This window comes from Netta rufina (assembly GCF_964035555.1).
Source record: "Netta rufina genome assembly, chromosome: 18".
Lineage (NCBI taxonomy): Eukaryota > Metazoa > Chordata > Aves > Anseriformes > Anatidae > Netta > Netta rufina.
In genome coordinates this window covers 2,088,869-2,101,782 of record NC_140142.1, presented here as the reverse complement: position 1 = coordinate 2,101,782, position 12,914 = coordinate 2,088,869, and the positions used below count along the sequence as shown (strand labels likewise).

The following is a 12,914-nucleotide window of genomic DNA, read 5'->3' as shown; positions in this document are numbered from 1 at the left end:
GGGGCACTGCTTGCAGAGACAGAGTGCTTAAAGACAGGCAGAAGTGGCAGGATGCACAGAGCTCACTTGGGGGAGAACACTTCCCAGCCCTGAACCCGGTAAGTGTCTGGCTGGAGGGCAATGCAGCTCCAATTCCTGGAGGAAGGAGAAGCTGGGGTGCAGGCAGTGCTGCCCAGGGCTGTGGTGCAGAGCAGGGTCCCTGCTGTGCCCCAGGGGCTGTGTGCCAGGGCAGGGCCTCTTCTGTTTGCCACACTCAGCACTCAGCCTGCCCGGGGAGCCCAGGGGCTTGGGCAGAGGAAGGACAGGGCAGAGGCTGCCTGCAAAGAGAAGGAACTTTCTGCACTATCTACCTGCACTTTCATAGTGTGATCATGGGTCAGGCTCTTTGTTAACAGGATGGTTGGATTTGCATGGGTGACTGAGCTTCCTATTGCACTGAACGGAGACATGAACAGGTTAGTGATGAACCTCAAAATATCGCTTCTCTTCTCTCTGCTTACAGACTGCACCAGGGCTTTTCTGAGATTTTCTTTGGGACCTGCAGAAAAGGGGGTATGGTTTTTCAACACAGCCTCTGTGTACATCCATCCCCCAGCTGAGTGCTGCAAGCAGCCAGCAGCAGGGAAGCAGGGGATGGACAGAGAAGCACCCCTGGATATGAACTCTGGCTGAGGTTTGCCCCCACAGCAACGACATTTCCCACTGCAGTGGAGCAGAGGTGGCTGCTGTGTACAGGACACTCAGCAAGCACAAAGCAGGGCTACAACCAGGGAGACACACAAAGGTCACCTTGAAAGACAGATGATGTGAAGGTTTTAATGAGAAAATAAATGAGTATTGTTCAGGAAAATTTCCCCTAACAGTCTGTATTTTTCCTTCTTTGCAGTGCCCTTGATGAAGGGCAGCAAATGCCCAACATCAGCTCTGTCAGCGAGTTCCTCCTGCTGGCATTCGCAGACATGCACAAGCTGCAGCTCCTGCACTTCGCGCTCTTCCTGGGCATCTACCTGGCTGCCCTCCTGGGCAACGGCCTCATCCTCAGTGCCGTAGCCTGCCACCACCGCCTCCACACCCCCATGTACTTCTTCCTCCTCAACCTCGCCCTCCTCGACGTGGGCTGCATCTCCACCACTCTGCCCAAAGCCATGGCCAATGCCCTCTGGGACACCAGGGCCATCTCCTATCAAGGATGTTCTGCACAGGTATTTCTCTTTGTCTTGTTGATGTCATCAGAATATTTCCTTCTCACCATCATGGCCTATGACCGCTACGTTGCCATCTGCAAGCCCCTGCATTACGGGAGCCTCCTGGGCAGCAGAGCTTGTGCCCAGATGGCAGCAGCTGCCTGGGGCAGTGGCTTTCTCAATGCTGTCCTGCACACGGCCACTACATTTTCCCTGCCCCTTTGCCACGGCAATGCTGTGGACCAGTTCTTCTGTGAAATCCCCCACATCCTCAAGCTCTCCTGTTCAGATGCCTACCTGAGGGAAGTTGGGGCACTTGTGTTTAGCTTTTCTTTGGGCTTTGGTTGCTTTGTTTTCATCATGTTATCCTACGTGCAGATCTTCAGGGCAGTGCTGAGGATGCCCTCTGAGCAGGGCCAGCACAAAGCCTTTGCCACTTGCCTGCCTCACCTGGCCATTGTCTCCATGTTTTCCAGCACTGTCATGTTTGCCTACCTGAAGCCCTCCTCCATTTCCTTCCCATCTTTGGACCTGGTGATGTCATTTCTGTATCCGGTGATTCCTCCAACATTGAACCCCCTCATCTACAGCATGAGGAATCAGGAACTAAGGAATGTAGCGAGGAAACTCTTTGGATACCTGCTACTTTATAAACAATAATAGTTCCATCATCCCATCATTACTATACTCTCATAATATCTCAGAAAATATTAGGACAAGCTTCTTTTTTTTTTTTTTTTTGTATTTTTTTTTACTTCATTGTTTTCTGAAACTTGTGCTTTATATATATACATGTATAATGTTTTCCTTAGGCTCCTGCCTGCAAATATTTCATGCATTTTGACCAACTAGTTTCCTGTACCTTTAGAACAAGTTTTCCTGTGTAGGTGCAGACAACAAAAAGTCATGAGAACTTCATTGGTCTCATCTGCTGTCTCTTCCCATCTCCTCTGGAGCTGGGGGGGGCAGCCCCAGCACGCAGGAGGTGCTCAGGAACAAGAGCCCCGCTGCCAAATGGAGGAGCAGTCCCGGTGGCCCTCGGGCTGCACCTCACTGCCTGCTGGGCTCTGCTGAAGGGAATTGATCACATGACTCAAGGCTGGTGTGCAACTGAAGCGTTTATTGAGTATACATTCTTGCATTTATACCCTTAGCATCTTTGCATGTGCCAGGTATGCTACCAGGCAAGCTCACTCATTGGTGGCTATACTGGTGTTCACGCGACTACCACGCTCTTACTCTGCTCGTTGATTTGTTGCCATGCTGATCGCTTGTGCTGGTTGTTTTCTCAACTCCTCAATTGTTACTTCTTCTTCGACTTTATGCAACTTGTCTTGTACCTTATCTTGCATTTTTCTACTAGCTACTTTATTTCTGTGTCTAGCAGATTCCACAGGCTTCCAAACTGAGCTCCCATAATTCCCCCTTTTTTGTTTCTGTGAGCCAAGCCAATTGCACTGAGCATAAAAGCATTTTTTGTAAGCATTGAAATAGGCATGGTACAACTAACAGAATCACAATTACCATAATCAGCACTACAAGCGCTCCTCTTATAAGTTTTCTCAACCATCCCCCTATTCCCAGGCTTTACAACCATGATTCCAGCCCCCACGTGCCAGTTTTTAACTTGTCTTTGAGCTCCTTGAGTTTGGATAATTGTTGGTGAATCGACTGAGAATTTTCACTTAAGTTCATACAACACATGCCTTCAAATTCGTCACACCCATGACTTTGTGCTAACAATAGGAAATCTATTGTGGCCCTGTTCTGCAGTGTTGCATGTCTAACAGAGTCAGTGTCAGTTAATAATGCACTCAATGCCACAGAGGTTGCATTGGTTTGCTTAGCAAGCCAGCATCCTAATTTGTTAAGCGTTGTTAGCGCTTGAGCAACAGCAACACCAGGCGCGAAAAACGAAGCAGTGATGACTTTATCAGCTTGCCAGAAATCTAGATTGTCTTTGCAATTCTCCTGATAATGCTGAACAAATTGTTTAGCGCGCCTATGGTGCTTTGTAATATTTAGTATCATTAATGTATTAGGTGTTAAATAAGGTTAACTGACCAAAGATACGTGGTCCCCCTTTGATATGTGATGGAATACCCTGCCATGCCCTGTCACCACAGACGAGAAACACGCCGGGTGGCAGTGCTAGCAGGACATTTGAGGATCTAGACACATTAGGAGAAGTGTAGTTGCACCACATTGATTCATTGCGGTATATTCCTAGTCCAGGTGTGACATTGATTGCTGTGAGGTTACTACCCATATAGTTAAACCTTATACAGGCTGGTACATTAACACAACCTAAAATGTTGAGTTCTTGTGGTTCCAGTGTTGTTTGAGGAAGGTATGGTGCCCAGCCATCCCAATTATTCATCGTTTCCTTGCTGATGTTCCCTGGACTGGAGCTGTTCCAACTGTGGATGAGAAGGCTTCCACTACTGGTGTTGTTGATGTCGCTCAGATGCTCCTCTCTTAGTGGTATGCTGACTAAGCACGTCGTAAACGGGTTATATGCAGTCGCCATGGACAGGCAGATATGCTCTTGCCCTGTCATGTTGGCGAGGGTGACCCAGATGTTTTGTCGAGGCTGGATGGAGACCCAGGATCTTCCAAGGCCGCAGAGTCTGAAGAGGATGATGGTTCCAACAAGGGTCATACTGCTCGCGCTGGAATCCATTTTGGTCCTCCTTCTGTGGAAACACAAGCATACCCTCAGCCCCAAGTTATTAAAGAGTATGGTCCCTCCCACGCCCCAGTATTGAGATTACGTTTTTCGACTAATGGTCTTTCTTCATATAATGAGGTGAGGCCTGTTTTTTGTGCCCCAAAATGCTTTACTGTCGGGGATACCTCTTCGTGTGAGAAAGGCATGGTTAGGTGATTCATCACATATAGCACTTTTTCTAATCCCTTTTGTGGTGTTTCCATTTTTTCCCTCTTTTTTTTTTCTTTTTTTTTTTTCCTAACAAAGACTTAACTGTTCTGTGTGTGCGTTCTACTATAACTTGTCCTGTCAGAGAGTGGGGGATTGCCGTTTTACGGGTTATACCCCATGTGTGAAAAAACTTTTTCGTGGAGCTACTGACATATGCGGGTCTGTTAGTTTTGATCTCTAGGGGAATGCCTAAAGCTGCAAAGGCAAGGCAAAAGTGTGCCTGAACATGTCTGCTTGTTTCCCCACGCAGGGGAGTTGCCCATACAGCATGTGAGAAAGTATCTATAGATATATGGACATATTTCAATCTGCCAAATTCAGGAACATGTGTCACATCAGCTTGCCAAAGTTGTAGTGAGCTAAGACCTTTAGGGTTCACTTCCTGTGAAGGTCCCTGTAGCTGTTGGCTGTCAGGGCAAGTTTGTACAATAAGTTTTGCATCTCCTAGCAGAATAGAGAATTGCTTGGCCAATGGTCTAGCAGGCTGGTGAAAGAATTGAATGGAGGTGCAAGCTTGAAGTAGTTTATTAGGGACTGGGGGTTGTATGGCCAAATTGGTTAAAAGATCGGCTCGAGCGTTGCCCTCAGTGAAAACGCCTGGTAGCACAGTAAGACTGTGAACATGTATCACACAATATGGGTACAGACGTTGCTCAATAAGGAATAGGAGCTCTTTGAATTTTAAAAACAGCATCTCGTTCTGAATGGGGGGTATTTGTGCCCTTTCTATTCATTGTACTTCTCCTACAGCATATTGTGAATCTGCCACAATGTTTAGTGGTTCATTGGACCAATTTTTAAAAGCCATAATAATAGCATGCAGTTCTACAATTTGGGGGGAGCCCTGTACCATATTGATCGTGTGCTGCCATTGTCCATTTTTCTCCCAATCAAGATATTCCTTCACAATGGGTATTACGATGGTTTCAGGCTCAATTCCGGCTATTTCTACAATTCTTTCCCTGCCTCTTTTTATTAAGGCTGCAAACATCTCCACTCTTGTTGCTAGTGTCTTTGTGGGTTGGTGTGGCAGAAATATCCATTCCAACAAGAGTAATGGATCAGGGGCATTTGGATCCCATTGCGCTAGAAGAGCTAGGGGTTGTGGGTCCTGGTTACACAAATAAAGTTGAATAGGCAATCCTTCTGCTCATCGGTGACATTGCTGCTTCATGAGTTCTCCTTCTATGTGACTCAGTGCCGTCTTTGCTTCCTTTGTCAGTTGCCGAGGCACGTTGATATCATTGTCACCTTTCAGGAGATCGAACAATGGTGATAGTATTTGATTATTAATTCCACAATAGTTTTGTATCCAATTAATATTACCAATAAGCTTCTGTAGATCATTCAATGTCTTAACTTCTTGTGTGATGGCAATGGCTTGGGATTGAATGGTTTGTTGTAAGATTTTCCAGCCCAAGTATTTCCATGGTGCTTCTACTTGGATTTTCTCGGGGGCTATCTGCAACCCCCATGTTTGCAGTTCTTGTCTCAGCCTCTGAATTATTTCATGGGTTAATGATTCTGTAGGCACCGCTACCAATATATCATCCATGTAATGGTAAATATAGGTCTCGGGATACTGTTTTCTAATAGGGGCCAGAGCTTTAGCAACATACTTTTGGCACACGGTTGGAAAATTCTTCATCCCTAGTGGAAGAACAGTCCAGTGATATCTGTCCATGGGTTCACTTTTGTTTATTTTTGGTACCGAAAATGCAAATCACGGTGCATCCTTAGGGTGGAGTGGAATGGTAAAAAAACAGTCCTTGAAGTCAACAATAATAATATTCCAGATATGCGGAATCATGGTGGGAGGAGGCAAACCTGGTTGGAGAGATCCCATTTCTTTCATGACCGCATTTATTTTTCTTAAGTCATGTAGTAATCTCCATTTCCCACTCTTCTTTTTAATTACGAACACGGGCGAGTCCCATGGACTGGTGGTTGGGACTATGTGCCCTGCTTTCAATTGCTCCTGAACAAGTTCTTATAGCACTGAGGCCTGTTCTGCGGGGAGAGGCCACTGATCCACCCACACTGGTTTTTCAGTTTTCCAGGTGAGTTTCATTATCGGTCACTTTTCAATGGCCACTACCGAAAATTTTCAGGGCATCTCACGGTGAAGTTTCCTTGTGCCATCACGTCTCTGCCAAGAAAGCTAACTGGGATAAGAGTGGTATACAGACGTATGGAAAAGGTAGAGCCTTCTTGTGTTTTGATTGTTAGCATGTATTTGGACGGATAGGTTTGCGATGATCCTCCTACTCCTACAAGTCCCTTCGTGGTTGATTCTAAAGGCCAGTCCTTCGGCCAGTCCTTCATGGCTATACCGTGACATCAGCCCCAGTGTCCACCGACATAGAAATAACTGCCTGGGTAGTCTGTGCCGGTTTTGGATAATAAAATGTTAAAGTCATCATAGGCCTTGAGGTGCTGAGAGTGGCTGCCCAGAGGATTTCTGGTTGTCCTGTTGATCCAAACCCTGCATCACCCCATGTATTAGTTTCTGTACGGGGCACTATAGCTTTAAATAGTATCAGTTGAGCTAGCCGTGTCCCAGCAGGGATATGTACTGGAGGGGAGGGTATTCAAACCATTGCATGTATTATGCCTTCATATTCGGAGTTGATCACCCCCAGTAGCACAAAAAGTCCCGTCAGAGTGGTGCTGGATCGTCCCAATAATATAGCACTGCATCCTTCCCCTATCGGTCCCTTGACATTCAATGGTATTTTTTGGACCTTGTTGTCCCACACAGTGCAAGCTACTTTTGTGGAGAGATCCACTCCGGCACTTCCTCAGGTTTTGGCAGAGAGGGAACCCATGGTGACGCATTCAGGGGGTTTTGCGAGGGAGTCGCTATGGATGTCATCACGACTCGAGAGGCGGCTCGCATAGCATTCGGAGTTGGCTGGCCCCCATGGGGTACTTGTGTCATCGCGCGCCCCTGCCCCGCACTCAGCTTCCCGTTTCCCTTCCGCGGTTGTAAGGTTTGTCCCTCTGCATTATGCTTTGAGTGGCACTGGCTGGCCCAGTGCCATCCCTTTTTGGGGACATCCCTTTTTTTCAGCGAGGACGGACACCAGGAGGAGCCAAACTACTCACCGGCACAGAGCCCCCTCCTTTCTGTGGACACTTAGTGGCAAAATGTCCTATCTCTTGACACCGAAAACATCGCTTATCATTGTCCATCGCTAATGCTGCAGCGAACGCACTGGCTAGTGCGGTAGTATGGTGTTCAACAGACCCCACGCGACTGCAAGCCTCTGTCATTTGTACCAAGGTTGTCCCATTAGGCATGGATTGCAGAATCTTCTTACAATCTGTGTTAGCATTTTCAATCGCCAGTTTCAATATGAGAGCCTCTTTAGTTTTGTGAGGAATGTTTTAACAATTCGTGTCCATAAAGAACAATTCTGTTTGAATCCTGTCTGCCTCTGACTCCCGGTGCACCCAGTGCTGTTTGCTTACCTCTATTCCTTTATATTCTTTCAATAAATCCTATTTTTTTAATCCTAATTTGAATCCTGAGCCATTTATAACAGTTTCATGATTATCTATTTGCTTGTCCAGTGAATCCGTCAATCTGTCTATAAACTGCATATAAGGTTCATTGACTCCTTGTCGTATGCTAGTAAAAGAAGGCTGGCTCCTTCCTGTTTCTGGCAGTTTCAGCAGGGCTTGTAATGCTAGTTGGGCTGACTGTCGCAAGATGGCATCGTTGAGCCAAGCTTGTAATCGTGGGTCCATTAACGGCTCAGTTCCCATAAGCTGAGGAAGCCCCGCACCCATAAGAGGGTCGCCCAATGTTCTTTCTAAATTCTGCAGTGCCACTATCTCACACAGTTCTCTCCATTTCTGTTCCCATAACAATTTTTGAGTCGGGGTGAGGATCATAGCAGCTATTTGGCGACAATCATACGGAACCAGCAACTGACCTGTCATCACATTTTCTAATAATGATTGTGTAAAAGGCGCATGCAATCCGTAGGTCGTGACTGTTTTTCTCAGTTCCTTTATCAAGTCCCGCTGAAAAACATTATACTCATTTGGCCCATTATTCCGTACTGTTACTGGAAAATCCATGCCTATCGGGTCCCCATCTCTCAATGCCTCTCGGAGTATACCGTCCCAACGCTTGCAAGGGTCAAAATCTTTACTTGATCGAGGGGCCTCACTTTGGGAAGAGATGGGGGCCATAGAAACATCCCTTGTCAGGGGCACCGATGGTGACAAAGGTGGAGGAAATGGGCTAGGGCTTGTTTCAGCCTCCTTTTCAAAATCAATCAGGTTGATCTTTTCTGTCAGTGCACAAGCACCTTCTTGTGCTTCGCTTGCCTGTGCCACAGCAGTTTGTACCTTTTTTTTCTGCCCACTAAGCTCTTAACATTTCAGTTACTAAACGCCAAGTTGTCATTACCTCCACTACTGTGGTATTTCCCCGAGATGCAGTGTCCCAAATAGTCCCTGCATGTTCCCAAGTAGCTAAATCAAACATTGCTGATACAGCTGGCGGGGCGCCATTTTTTTTGCAAAAACTTTTAACAGTAGTTTCAGTTTATATGGATCAACATTATCCCTCTTTTCTCTAAGAGTTTGCTCAACAATTTCACTATTGTCTCGTCCTTGGCCGATAGGTTCACCCCCATACTTCTGCCCGCTGCTCACCTGGGGTTAGGTGTGGTCCCGGGGTGGAAGCTGCAGTCCTGCTGTCAGCTCAATTCATTCAGCGGGGTTCCCTTTGGTCCCAATGCCTACGTTGCTCGTCCCAAATCTCCCATCACATTGAGGTCATTTGCAGGGAATTGATCACACAACTCAAGGCTGGTGTGCAACTGAAGCATTTATCGTTCACGCGACTACCACGCTCTTACTCTGCTCGTTGATTTGTTGCCATGCTGATCGCTCGTGCTGGTTGTTTTCTCAACTCCTCAATTGTTACTTCTTCTTCGACTTTATGCAACTTGTCTTGTACCTTATCTTGCATTTTTTTTACTAGCTACTTTGTTTCTGTGTCTAGCAGATTCCACAGGCTTCCAAACTGAGCTCCCATAGGGGGTATCCAGTACCTGAGGGAATTATTTGGAGGTGATTAGTTGCCTAGAAACTTAGGCAACTAACAGCTTTCTGAAGATCCAGGTGAAGTCAAGTGCACGTGACCCATGGGGCAGAGCTTTGTACGGAGTGCACCGTCATTATATGCCAAATCATTGAAAGTAATGACCAGGAAAGACTAAGAGGAACCCATGGTGGATGAATTGGCTAGCCAGCTATGGAATTACAAAGAAACTCTCTATTGTTCCCTACGAACCTGTGTCTTGTCTATGGAGAAACTGTCCGAGTAGGTCCAACAGCTACAAGAGAATACATTTTCCTCCCCACCTCCACGAACCAATACCTCAGCTGTCAGGCGTAAGTGTCCCTCTACTCAAGAAAGGTGATATAGTGGGTACATACCACATGCAGCTCTGTGGTTTTAACTGTGTGACAACAGAGAAGCCATGAGAAAATGGGATGGAAAATCTACCTCCATCCTAGAGGCATGGATACATGAAGCACAAGGAAAAGCATTCACAAAAAGTGGTTCTTCTGAGAAAATTGCTGCTCCTGTTTCTAGTGGGCAGTCCTCCAAACAGAGTAATGAATACTATGAGCGGGACTAGAGGGGTTCTACCTCCGTCTGGGGGGAGGAAGGAGGCAACTGGGTGTATTGGACTTTGAGGATTACTTGCTTAACACAGACCCACAGGAGGTGTTAGGTTTTAAAGGACACCAATGCACAGTGTACTGTAATGCCATCAAGCTAAAAGGGCCAGAACCCAATTGTATTTCTGGAATGATGGGAGAATCCCAGTAGGTAACTGTATTGGAGGCTGATGTGAGTCTAATGGGAAAGAGTGGCAAAAGCAACCCCTTGAGACTGGCCCAGAAGCTCTGTGTATCCTTAGTATAGAGTCCTTCAGGAAAGGGTACTTCAAAGATCCAAAGGCTTACCTTTAAACAGTTGTCTACCTTGCCCACTCTCTCACAGGACCCTTCTGCTGTGGAGGTGCTGATGGCCAATGAAGAGCAGGTGCCAATCGCTACCACAACAGTGCACCTGAGGCAGTATTGCACTGACAGAGGCTCCCTGATTCCCCTGCATGACCTGGTTCATTGACTGGAGAGCCAAGGAGTGATCAGCAAGGCTCTCTCACCCTTTAATAGTCCCATATGGACAGTGCAAAATTCTAATGGGGAGTGGAAGATAATGGTGGATGTCTGTGGCCTGAATGAAGTCCCACCACTGCTGATTTTGACATAAAACAAAGGAAGGTCAAAGGACCTACACAGGAGATCCTGAGGCAGGCTGGCCAGGTTCAGGGGGACCCCTGCTTGAGGACGGGCTGGGTATCGGTCAGTGTGTGGTGAGCAATTGCACTGTGCATCGCTTGATTTACTAAACTACATTATCATCATCATCAGCAGCAGCAGCAGCAGCAACATCTCTTCCTTTCCTTTGCTATCAAACCATCTTTATCTCAACACATGAGCATTTCAGGGATGAGGATGAGCTACATGGTGCTGAGTTGTCTGCCAGGATAAAGCACAACATGCTTGACAACCAGAGTCCAAAGCACAAATCACACTTTAAAAAATCAGTCTCTGACATCTACAGAGAGAAGCCTTCCTCTGAGACCAGTGCTGGTTCTGCAGGAGCAGTGCCCATGTGCAGGAGTGTAGAGGAAAAGAGTCCCATCCCAGCAGCACGGCCAGGGAACACCAGCGTTTGGGGCATGCAGAGCTGCTCTCTTGCCACTGCTGCCCTCTCCTGCTGAGCCCTGATGGTGGGGTCAGGCTCAGCTGCTCCTGGAGCTTGGTGCCAGTGCTGCTGTGGGGCTGTGCTGGGACTGCAGGCAGGGACAGGCAGTGGGCACGGCAGTGGCACAGCTGGCCTCCACTGCAGCACTTCCCTCCTAAGGGGGGATCTCCTCCAAGGTGGACTGAGCAGACCTCAAATGCTCAATCTGGTGTGAGCAAGCAGAGGAGGGCTCAGCAGCCCCAGGGCACACAGCAGCCCCAGCAAAGGAGCCTGGCCAGTGATTCCTTGCAGCCCTGGGGCAATGGCAGTGACCCCCTGAGCTGGGTCTGCCTCCCAGCCTGCCCAGCACAGCCCTGCAGAGTGCCCCCATGCTCTGGGCACCACAGCCCCCTCGCTCTGCAGAGCAGCACCACCGGCTGGGGCTGGGGCTGCAAGGATGCTTCCCCTGAGTGTCTTGTAGGCTGGCTTCAGGCACACAACTTCTGGATGTGAGCATGATCTTCACTGTGCACTAAGAGCTGAGAGACCGCCAACAGGCATGGGGCTGGAACATTGCTTGCAAGATCCCTCCTGCCCTATTACCTCCCAGGACTGGCACAGAACTGGATCCTGAGTGTCAGAGAGGCTGGGAGCCCAGCAGGTGTGCTATGGGCTTGGAGGACCACAATGAGATCACTTCTACCTGGGCAGGTCCTGGCCCAAAAAGGGGGTGTTTTCTAGGTGTGGTATTATACGCTCAGTGGTGCCTCAGAAACACTAAGTCCAGCAGGAAGCAAATGGCTATTAAATGGCCTGTGAGGTGACTGCATTCTCAAGTAGCTGACAGGTCACCCTTGACTCCTGGCTGGGATCTGTGCCTTTAGGCTCACATCTGCCAGTGTCCATGACAGGACAGCAGAAGGCACTTGCTGTGCATGTAGTTTCTGAGATCGGCTCTTTCTAAGTACCTGGTAGGCCCCATAGTGGAATAGGTCTTGGATAGGGGTTGTCATGTCAGAGGTGTCAGCTTTTGCCTGAAGTCATCCTTTAGGACTGCTTTCAGTTTTCTACACAGAGGGGGCCACTGCCTCCAAGACGCTTGGGGCAAACTGAACCATGCATGAGGGTTTGGAAAAAGATAGCCTGGGAGCACAGAAGCCATTCCGTATCCAGAAGTTGGAGGCAGGAAACAAAATTTTGAGGTGGTACAAGAGCTGCTGGGCACATTGTGCAGGGTTCACCTACAGCCTGTGTGTTCTTTTCCATCCTGACTTAGGTGCCACGTCAATCTCAAGAAAGGAGTAGCCAACAGAAATGAGACAGGTACTCTGAGATCATGAAAGCCATCAGAAAGCAGCCCCTGAGAAAATGACTGATATGGGGAAGTCAGGAGAAGCCTGGTCAGGAGAGATGTGAGATTTGGGGGAGGAAAGAGGAGTTTGGCTAGCAGAAATTAATGATTTCTGTGAGGTTCGAACATTCAGGCAATGTTGATTCTGCTGTAACACTGACTTCAAACAGTCATGTAAAGCCTTTCCCTTATTTTAACGAGTGATATTAATCCCCAAACCTAAATACTACTCTACACCCTGACAGGAATCCACTATTCTTATGCCTGACTTCAAAGTATCCCTTGAAGCCAAAACTCAGTCCATAGCCCCTTTCCCTTACCTTTACTCTCTTGCTTACCCTGATCTGATCAGCTTGTGGGCCAAAAGAAGGAGAAGGGTGGGAATGCTCTGAGGAGCTCAGCTCTGCCTCAGCATCTCCTGCCCCAGGAGGAGGATCATAACTGTGGCAGTGACTGGGAGGTCACTTCTGTCTCTGTACTTGATAGGGCAGCAGCAGGAACGTGTCACAGAAAGGGACTGTGAGGTCACTTGTGTCTGGAGGTGGCAGGTCAGCCTTGACTCCTCCCTGGGAGCTGCACTTTTGGGCTGACATCTGGCAGTGGCCCTGCTAGGCCAGCAGAAGGCACCTGCTTGGCATGCTGACTGTTGGCATT

The 12,914-nt window shown here is 47.9% G+C and overlaps 1 protein-coding gene across 1 annotated transcript; it reads left to right on the top strand.

Annotated features, from left to right (window-relative positions):
• Positions 1-447: 447 nt before the first annotated feature.
• On the top strand, positions 448-10,288 carry LOC311216133 (olfactory receptor 14C36-like; the record flags this gene model as incomplete). Its single annotated transcript, XM_084297679.1, has 3 exons — positions 448-455; positions 887-1,799; positions 10,160-10,288. The coding sequence occupies 3 exons, from the start codon at positions 448-450 to the stop codon at positions 10,286-10,288; spliced, it is 1,050 nt and encodes a 349-aa protein (XP_084153805.1).
• Positions 10,289-12,914: the final 2,626 nt, after the last annotated feature.